At 32.5% G+C, this 11,071-nt stretch overlaps 1 protein-coding gene across 2 annotated transcripts; it reads left to right on the plus strand.

The window, feature by feature from the left end:
- The first annotated feature begins 443 nt into the window (after positions 1 to 443).
- On the plus strand, positions 444 to 10,837 carry Ilp5 (Insulin-like peptide 5). Of its 2 annotated transcripts, XM_071886854.1 has the most exons (6): positions 444 to 585; positions 653 to 1,222; positions 7,009 to 7,120; positions 7,753 to 7,870; positions 7,929 to 8,038; positions 9,892 to 10,837. In XM_071886854.1, exons 3-6 carry the CDS (start codon positions 7,010 to 7,012, stop codon positions 9,970 to 9,972), a joined length of 420 nt encoding a protein of 139 aa, XP_071742955.1. In that variant the 5' UTR covers positions 444 to 585; positions 653 to 1,222; position 7,009; the 3' UTR covers positions 9,973 to 10,837. The 2 variants fall into 2 exon arrangements, with proteins under 2 accessions (XP_071742955.1, XP_040564441.1); XM_040708507.2 differs by lacking the exons at positions 444 to 585; positions 653 to 1,222 and adding an exon at positions 6,038 to 6,175.
- Positions 10,838 to 11,071: the final 234 nt, after the last annotated feature.

Raw genomic sequence — 11,071 nt, forward strand, 5'->3', positions numbered from 1 at the left:
CATTCTTTAATATATCGAAACATCAATTAATTTCAATCACTCAGCCTTCATTAATCATGGAATTAGTAAGTGATTAGACTTCAATGGACCTGGAATGTGAAGTCATTATTGGGATTTTTCCTTTTCTTGATTGGGGTTCAAGATTATTTTTATGTCGATACATCAAATACCTGATATTCATAAGCTCAATTCTGATGCAATCCTCTATGTCAGGGACTCAGACAACGTTGTTCCTCGTGTTGTTTTTTTGTTTTTTTTGAGTGAGATGTGTGGATTGAGAGACACTCAAGTGAATGACAATTTTATATAACAAGGAAAAATATTGAGATTATGTGTTAATAGAGGGAGAGAAAGAAGGAGTGGATCCGTTGTTGTCTTGTAAATACAAGTCATGTCACTTTTTGTACGATAAATAGGGAAATACTAAGTCTAGAGAGAGAGAGAGAGGGGGGGTGAGGCAACAAAAAACATTTATGAATATTATTGATTCTAAAAGACTACTCCAAACTCCCGTTCTTCAAAAGTTCATGCCGAGTTATACAAACTAAGGAACACGATACTGTTCAAACCTCTTACTAACATCGTGTGTGTATTAAATTAAATTCTGTTGTACATAATAATTATTTTTCTCTTTTTATTCCATCCTTCACAGTAGTGTAATTCGTTAGACTACTGATGTATCGCGCAAACTCTTCATCAACTCAGTAGTCGATTTTTCTGCTTCGGCGAGGAAGGAGTAGCAGTTCGCGGGAGGTGAAGCAGCAGCTGACAATACAATAGATACTATGTACCATGTACATAATAATATGAATGGCCGCTGTAGACCCTCTAAGATGAACCAACAACTCTCTCCTCCATCATCAAATCAACCCTTTTAGTCATATGAATAAAACCATTTGAACCTGCAACCACTCATTTTGAAGAAGTCCAAACACACTCTCTACCAGTAATAAGACAAACAAATAAATCCTTTCCTTGGTGGAAAAATACAGAGCTCAAAGGCCCTACAATTGTATGCAGTGTCATTAAGTAGTGATCATCAAAGTGCCGTCTGTGTTACTCTCTGATTTATTTGCTGCAAATTGTTATTGGTGTGGTGGTTGTGCGACTGGGAAATCAAAGGATTTCAAAGAAAGAGAGAAAGAAAAGAGTCGTCTATACTACATCCATTTATATGAATTGTTCCAGCGAATGTCAAAAAACGAGAAAAAAATTGGGAAATGTAAGTTTATCCGTGAATGAATAATGAAATGTACTTTGACTAGTAACATATATACATATATAATTTTCCCTGAGGACATTTTGCCTTAGGTATCTTTGTATCTGTCCTTATTTAACACTGTAGACTGGAGTTCCATCCAGTTCCGTTTCTTTCTGGTCCAGTTCTGCTCTACATATCAGTCCGAAGATGGGACTGGCCCTAAAAGAAGGACTGCCACAAGACTAGCCGTAAAGCCCATTTACCTCAGCATATTCTGCCTTAATAAATGAGATTTATACGTCGTTTTAGTTATTTTTGGTTAAAATTGAAATTGTTTTCTGTTGAAAAATGATGGAGTCATGCCCCAAAATTCCAATCCATATACCAACAAAACTTCACTATGTAATGCATTCGAACCAGAGACGTACGTAAATAAAAATTCAGAAAAAAGTTAACGTATGCCAATAATTTACTTATATCTTCGATTATTTTCTTTTTTTACTTGGTTTTATAACTATAATCCTTGATTAGATTGCAATAAAGATGGTATAATCTTAAATGAAATACCAAAAATCAGTTTAATTAGAAAAACAAAATAAATAAACATGGCAACAATTCGAATAGGTAATCACTTTTACGGATCATGTGATCTAATGGATTATTTATATTAGAAAAGACTCATAGACTGACGAACAAGAATAATAAAAAGTATAATTCAATCATTATTACAACAGAAAACAAACATTTAAAGCCTTTGACACTAATAAATATTGTAAATTTGATTTAAAAAATCCTAAGGGAAAATCAATTTCAACAAAAAAATTAAGAATAACGACCTATAAACTTAATTTATTTATATATTAACGCGAAATATCCTTGAAGAAAAATAGTTATAAGGCCAAAGGTGTTTAAGGCAAAAGTACCAGGCACCATTTAAACGTTGTGCAGAGGTAGAAATCAAAAAATGAGATAAATGATTTACATCACTGGGGTTGAGAATAATGCAAAAATTGAATATTTTACGGAGGATCGATATATTTATAGTGTGATGTTTGACTATTTTAATACAAATTACAAGGATATAAGTATTCGGTGGCACATTATAAAGTTCAAATGCCCAAAGTTCTATTACTCATAAATTCATATTAACCGAGTAATTTTAATAGATGAAATGAAATTATCAATTAGTAGTTGGTTATTAAAATTACCAAAATTGTAATTAAATAATGGATTTTAAAAGAGCGTAATTGGAATTTGAACCAATTTGCTTATTCAAGTCGCAACTAGTACTAACCATTTAAATAATTAAGGATCTAAAATAAAATTTGTGAATTGTTAAAAACAATTAATATTCAACAACAAAATTACAATGTAATTTTAGACTTTTTAGAATAAAATTACAAATTGATATTCGGTGACAGATTATAAAGTTCAAAGGCCCGCTGTGATTATCCAGTGGTACACATTTTATTATTTTCAATCCGGAATGACATTGGTCCAAAATCACAGAGGAGGGCAACAAGACGTCTTATCTCTGAACTGAGACGGTTTGAAAGAACAAAGAAGATTCCAAAACTTTCTCAAGCCAAAAAATTTCGGGGAAAGTTTTCCTCTTTTCCGAGGAAAACTTTTTCACTGTTGATGCCATCGTGAATAAGCAGAACAACCTCTACATCACAATCGAAACCCAGAGAATGTCTCAGCTTCTGTGAGAGATGTCTCTAGAACAAAACATCCAGCCGGAACCATGGTTTAGGGTGTTATGGAGTCTACCCTCCCACTTTTGTGGAGAGGAAGGAACAGTTCAATACAGATGCTTACATCGAAATTCTGGTTATGATGGTGCTAAATTGTATCAGAGAAAAGTTGGGGTACAACATTGTTTTCAATCAGGACGGAGACTTTTGGTACATCAACATGTGACCTTCCTCCTCTCTTGAAGCGAACCCCTTGAACTACTCTATCTAGGCGTGTCTGCTACTCCTCAATAGAGTGTCCAGTCTCTAGGGCCTTTAATCAAGAAGGAATATACCAAGTTCAAGTCTGACTACATAGCCTCTGCAAGGGATTTAAGCGTCGTATTGAGGCAATTATGAGGCTCACATATTGAATAAAATTTGTGTCGACCACTATTTTTAGATGATTTTGTTAAAAAATGTGCTCCCCAAACCTCTCGTTTAAACTTTACTCATGAAAAATTGAGTTTTTTTAATGATTACTACTAGATAAGATCTAACCTGTATATCATTCGGAAATACATAATTACATAGTGATTTTAACAGATCAAAATGAAATGTAGTTGTTAATTAAAATCCCCGATTAGATAATTAAATAAGGGCTTATGATAAATTGAAACTTAAATTATGATCTTACTCCCATTTCATGTATTGTTGTCAGCTGTCGATATTTCTGTTTCTTTCCTCATGAACAATGTTCGGAACACTAATTGGCTGAATTAGAGTTAGCTCTTGTTAATTGATGAATAATTCAGAACAATGATTGAATAATAATTTCATCGTTGGGCAGAATTGGCTTAATACTACCCACTGATTTTGAGTCTACTTTCTCTCCATTTCTTTTTGGTTGTGAGGTTGAGTAAAGAAATCAAGGTAACGACGTGACTCATCTCATATTTTTACCAAGTTCCTTTCTTTACACAAAATTGTATATTTTGTATGTGTGTCTATTATACAATTTTTGCAATTCGAAATAACATCAATATTAACACATTCTAGCCAAGGCCAAATTAATTGATGTTGAAAAGTAATTTTTTCAATATATATATATATCTATTTTTTGCATCAATTTCTAGATATGTTTTTTCAGAGGAATGTGCTGTCCTTGAGAAATATGCAATGACTTTTTCCAAATGTTTTTTGTATATCTACATATTATCAGTATTTGCTTCAAGTTCAGGCCCTCTCTCTATGATATCGATCCTGTAACTCCCAATGTTTATTAGATGCTAATTTCATTACTTGAAGAAACATTCACTTTTCTTCGTAGTCATGGACTTTGAGGAGACTTATGATGACGACACAATCCTTCTCATTTATTATTCCCCCTGCATGAACAGGAAGTGTAGAAGGATGTGAAGGGGTGTGTGTAGATCAGTAATAATTCAACTCTCCCTAAATCCTAACCCTTAGTTAGACTCTTTGTTTTTCACGCTCAAATGATTACTCTATACTGATAAACAACTAGCTGTATTACCCGGAATGGCCCGGAGTAATTAGGAGTCAGCTAAAATAAATTTTTTTGCTTTAAAGTATAGAAAGTAAATCCTCAATAAATCTTCAGGGTTACTTTCTGTGTCAAGATCACAGTCAAACCTAGCTACTCAATACTTAAATTTAGTGTTGTGTCGATCCTTATTTGGGACTGAAGACTGCAGTCCTATCCAGTTCAGTCTATGTCCGGTCCAGTTGAGTCTTGCATATACGTCCTAAAACTGATACTTTATTTCTTTTCTTTTTTATCAGTTTTAGTTCTGACAGTCAGAAGGATCGACGGTCTAAAGGACTGGTCTAATCTACTGATAGGACAGGTCCTAAAGCTGGACTGGAACAATTAAATAAGGACTGTGAGAGCACTACTTACATGTTCTCCTCTCAAGACTGAAAGAATATTATTAGCAACTTGATATTTTTTGTTTAATATGATTTGATGAGCCAGAGAGTACTTAGGTCTCTATAACGCTCACCGGCTGTTCTTTAACTAAACACTAGTGTTGGGTTTCGGTTTGGAAATCCTAGATCGGTGTGAGATGGTTTACAGTTTTTGTCGGACCGAACTAATTCGAAATTTGTCTGTTTCTCTATCAATGTCTATATATTTGAGTGTGTGTCTAATATCTTTATATTGTGTAACTATTTAATGTAAAATATAAGAATGTAGTAACGAGTGTGTGTAGAGCTCAGCACGTCAGGTTGAAAGAAATTCAAATTCATGGTCAGCAGCGGGATGGCTGGAGGGGTGTCGCCCCCCCCAAAATAAATTTAGAAAATTTTGATTCTTCCTTGCAAATTTAATTAAATTTTTCACTTTAAAAAAAAAAAAAAAAAAAAAATTATTTGCCTATAAATAGCTATGGATTTTTGAAATTTTTTCTACCAAAAATTGAAGATTTGAAATTTTTTCCAAAAAAATTTACATTTGAAATTTAATTTTAGAATTTTTTTTCCAAAAAAATTCTTTTTTATGTTAATAAAAATGTTGGGAAAAACAAAAATTCCGGAAATATTTAATTTTTCAATTTTTTTTCAATAAATTGTAATTTTTGGATTTAAAAAAAAAAAAATTTCAAACAAAATATTTCAAAAACCAAGCCCCTCCCTCCTCAAAAAAATTCAATCCTTCAGACTTCCCTGGTCAGCTATAGGTTGGATGCTTAGTTATATTTAAATGCAAGACGGATGTACTAGAAATATTGTTTAAAAATATGTACTTTACTATAGATCTTTGTAATTTTGAAACTTTTTAGAATTTATATTTGGGAATAATTATTCCTAAGTATACAAGGAGTGAAATTTTTCAAGTTGTCTATACATTTAGCGTGTAGATAACTCATAGCAATGCCGGATGGAACTGCTAGTATTTTATGCATATGTTACAACAAAATCCCTTGTTTCTCCACAAGTAGGAAGTCTATTTAATTGAAATAAGCGTTAGTGTTGAGGCACTTATATACATGTGTATTTCCTAAGTCCTTTATGTCTTTTGTCCATACATACACATATATGAAAATTGCTTTTGTTAGTTCTACATGAAAAGGTGTTTTTTATTTTTAAAAACTGTCATCATTTTTTTTATTCTTCAAGAGAAAACACGAAGGTATAAAGTGCCAAAAGACGAAAATATGTTGCAGAGTTTTATGCGTAAGTCCTTTTGGGACTCAGAGTAGAAAGGAGGATTGATATCGGAGGCTTTCCTACCTACAGTGTTCCGCATAATTGGTGAAACATGGAAACAATGGTATAAATCCTATATAGCTGACATTTGAGAATATTTTTTTGTATTAACATTTAATTAGGAATATTAATTCAAAAATATATTAAAGTTTTATTCAATATGGCCGCCTTTTGTCCAAACAATAGCCCTGAACCTCATGAAGTTTTGCTAGGACGCGCTGTTTCTTCCAGGATATACTTTCAAGATGCCTCTGTCGCGGCCAGAGACCAATCTGATTGGTCTTATGAATGATACAAGACGACACAGAAAAATCAAAGGGATTGCAGTCTGGCGAGGAAGGAGCCCAAAAGTCCTTTGACCCAAAGATGTTCTCTCTGATAGCCTTGGTCAGCCTATGAATCCTTGCATGTATTTTCCAAATTAATATCTGGCTGGCTTTGAGGCCCTCAGGATGTCCTTGTAGGAATATTCAACATTTTTATTAAAGCAGATCCTTTGCTTCGACATCCAAATTTTCAATTCATTTGCTTCAATTAAATTGAAACTTTGTGGATCTAAAATCAAAAACTCAAGCGAAACATTTTATAAATTATAACAAAGCTGGATGCTTATGACAAGAATTATTTTGTATATCATATCAGTGTATTTTTAACTATGGACTTTTTCTTCATCCATGTCATCACCACAAATATGTCATATCGAACATCACATATTATTTGTATAGCCCCCCCCAAGTATATGCTTGTTGTTTCTCAATACTTATATATATAGACTTGTTTTTACAGTTTTTGGAAAATGTGTTATTTATTTTCTATATCCATCCATGCATTCCCCAATTATCTGTATGTATCTACAATAAATATATCACTATATATATGTCTTTGTTTTTTTTATAGCATGATCAATACGGATGCTCTATTCATCATAAGTCTATTGGTCTTAAACTTGATCTTGGTCCTTGGATCTCCACTTTCAGATAATAAAAGCAGTCCAGCTAACTCTATTGAGGTAAAATGCAGTTATTTTTCAATACCTTACATAGTCACTAGTGTTGAGTTTCGGTCTGAAGATCCTAGACCGCTTTAAGGCCCTTCTAATTTCTAATGGAATGAACTTAATCGGTCCTTTAAGATGTTTGATCTCATTTAAAAATCTGTCTAAACCGATTTGATAGGTGAACTTTTTATGTTGTCAAAATTCTGACCGCAAAAAATCGGTCTATATATTGAGACCGAAGAAATTGCTCCACGATTTGAAAAGAATTAAATTTCTGTCTACGGTCTGAGATCGTAGCTTGGAGCGAAATATTGGTCCAAATCAATTTAAAAAATCGCCTAAGACCGTACCCGAAAATAAATTTGGTAATGTACCGAGTCCTAACACTCATATTCTCTTTAATTAACATAAAATAGCAGAAAATCTGTCCATAGATTGTGACAGAAATAAATCTGTCGAAATATTCAGATCGAAAAAATCGATCCACTATTTGAAAATGATTTAATTGCAGTCTATGGCATGAACTTGCGGTCTAGACTGAAATTGATCTAATAAAATCACCAAAGATCGAAATGATTCTTTTTTGTCTTGGACCGAGTCTTAACACCAATATTCGCCATAACTAACATAATATTCATATATAGGGAAATAATTCATCTGATGATAAAAAAAATAATCAGATTCGACTTTGTGGACGACAGCTCGTCTATGCGATTCGCCTTGCTTGTCTCCAAAAGCATAGGTATAAAAGATCATCTCCTGGTAAGTTCCTATATTACAAACCAACATAGTTGCTAATTTTTATTTAATTTTTTTATAGAAGAGTTCATTGAGGCAGTCAACAATTATCATGCCTATGTTTCAACTCAAGGACAACAGCTCAATCAGGGCACAGTTATGAATGCTCTACATTCCTTACAACTACAGAGAGTAAGTGACACATGTTGGGTGTAATTTAGTCCTTTTTAGATGACAGTTCGGGTCGGGCCTTGCATTTTCAACCCACAGTTCTAACAAAAATCAGCCCTTTCATCAATTAGTAGTTAGACCTTTTCCAAATTTTAATATAATATTTTTTTAATCTAAAAAAACAGTGTTTACACTCCAAGGCTCTATAGTCTCACACAATAGGTAAAAAACAAAAGTAGGTCCACCCTTTCTCCTGCTTATATAGCACACACATTTTTTCAAACATAGATAAGTTAGTCTTGAATTTGATTTGAGAATCTATTTTTTTGGGAACTAACATTGAAAGTAACGATTCAGATGGGTGGTCATTTCTTTTTTTGATGCATAAATTGTGAGATGATAGAAAGCTCAATGTAAAAAAAGTTACGTCCTACACAAAAAATTAAGAGGTAATTTAATTATGAGTAAGGTTGTCATTTTTGTAATGAAAAAACTAAGCTTAGAAATTAGAAAAGGAAAAACGGTTGTTGTGTGTGCTTTTTTTAATTTAAATCATATAAAAGGTAGCTGATATTAAAAAGGGTCTTAATTGAGTAAACCCTAATTATCTCTCCCGCCTTTTCCTAGCAGTCAGTTTTTTTTTATTACAAAAATGACATCCTTAATCATGAGTATTATGGTTTATGTGGAATTTCGTAAATCAGCTTCTAATATCTTTCATAAAATAGATTTATAGATATTTACTCAATTTTTTTTGCCAGTATTTTGTACAAACTTCATGATGAACAATAACACAATTAACTAGTATTATTTATGACAAATATCTAAACATAGTTGTTTGTTCCATCCCTCAAGCAAGTACCTTCAAGTGTGACTAATATAATTTAGGGCCTCTTAAAATATGACTGAATACACTCCGACCTCAAATTTACCCGAGGGCGGTGTGATATTGTTAAAAACCACCGCCAATACATCCAAGTAACCCCTCTAACAAAATAAACTATTTCAAACCCCCAGGTTGACTAGGGTTCCGTGGGCAGTGTGGGAAAATTAAAAACCGGATCGAAAGCATCACATACAAACAAAGAAGAGGGGTTCCTTGGATGTATTAGTAGTTTTTAGAGGTTTTTAAGAAGCCAGGGGTACCACCACGTGCAATCCGAGGGCTTGTAACTATTTTTTAACTCTGTCTTTTTATTCATTCTGAAGTTTGAAGAAAAAACGGACAATTTTCTCCTGGCTAATTTTCCTAACTGTCAATTTTCGTCCAAGGCAATCTTCCAAGGCGAATTTTCCCAAAAGGAGTTTAATAAGTAGCGTATATTGGGTGTTTTAGTCAAATTTTTAATAGTAGTCATATTAAGACGGGGACTCAAAAGTCCTGGGTTTACGTCTAGGTGATAGGACATTAACAAATTTCCAAAATTATTTTTGGAAATAGCAAAAGTTGTGTCACACCCAGTAGAATAACTCATAAGCTAAAGAGAAGAAATTGTCAGGAAAATATGACAGCTGTCTTTTCAAGGTTTGTACTAACTGAGTTGAATAAAAAACAAAAACAAAAATAGGGCCATCTTTGTGTGAAGCCCTGGACTTTTAAGGTCATTTGTTAATAAAATGTTGATGGTCGGATCAGGCCGGTTTATATAACTCAAAAGAAGGCAGGCTCCAAAATACGCCAACCCACACATCACTAGATTGATTACAGATCAATGATATAATAAGTTTTAATAGATTCGAAAATGTTTGAGGGATTAAAGAGCATTTTCAATAACTTTATGTTAAAAATATATGTATATGTAAGAACCTGTCAAATACTAGGTGGCTCTATTTTGAATACTTGACTCTATTTAGTACTTTTTTTGTCATTTTAGATCGTTAAGAGAAGCACAGGTGTGTCGGATCATTGCTGTCGTCAGTCTTGTTCTCAAAGTACACTCTCAAACTTTTGTTGATGAAAGAAGGAAGAGTCAAGACTCGTTGAAATAAATAGTACATAAATATGTTATGTACTATTTATTTATAAGGACTACAGATTAATCATCCTTTCAGCCTTGTATCGGCCATCAGTACCAATCACCGGTTCAATTCTTCATTCTCTCCACCTTTCTTTTAGAAATCTTTTATTTATTCAAAATGTTCTTATTTGTCTTTTACGAAAAAAATAAAAATAATAGTTTTGGAAGAATCATCTCTTCTTTGGTTTTGCATTTAGTTAGATGATTTATTCTGAGCGTACATATGAGGTGCATCATCATAAAAATAAGTTTGAACGTAAATAAATAAAAAACAGAAAATCCCAATTTTTTTTAAAAATTTCATATATACATACAGCCCAATTTTCATTTGCATATTTGAGTCAATTATAGGCTTTGTATTCAAATTTATGGTATAAGTTAAGATACCCAGAAACTTTTATTTGATTTATGAAACGTATAACGGCCCCAATATGACCCATTTCAACTATAAAATATGTCAATATTTCATTCTTTATTGTACTGATCAATTTTGGTTACTTTAAGTGCAATTAAAGACATACACAAGGATTAATAAGCATAATTATTTGATAGAAATTGAGGATAATTTGTTGTGAATCAATTCAAATTTGGAATCCACAGTCATTTTTGAGAAAAATCATTCAAGCTTGCTTTTGTGTTGACAGGCCACATATTGCCTATAATATTGTTAGTTTATTATACATACATTCTGTTATCAAAATATTTCTTTTAAATGTATTAATTGTGTATTTAATTTGTCAGTGTAAGAATCGTTGAGAATGAGTCAAATTTGCTTATTAAATCTCTTATATTTACAAAATAATTATTCGTATTTATTCACGGGGTTACCTTGTTAACAGAAAATACCGTATGTATTTTGATGCCAGCTGTCAATTCCCTCCGGTGACTTGATACCTCATGGCTATTTCATATTTTTCATAAATAACTAAAGTAATTAGCTATGCAGTTCTTACACTCCGTTTCCAAAAGGACAGGAATGCCATTTTCTTTTTCTTTTTTCAAATCTTTTTGTAATATTAGCATGTCCATTAAAATG

This window comes from Lepeophtheirus salmonis, chromosome 3, assembly GCF_016086655.4.
Source record: "Lepeophtheirus salmonis chromosome 3, UVic_Lsal_1.4, whole genome shotgun sequence".
Taxonomy (NCBI): domain Eukaryota; kingdom Metazoa; phylum Arthropoda; class Copepoda; order Siphonostomatoida; family Caligidae; genus Lepeophtheirus; species Lepeophtheirus salmonis.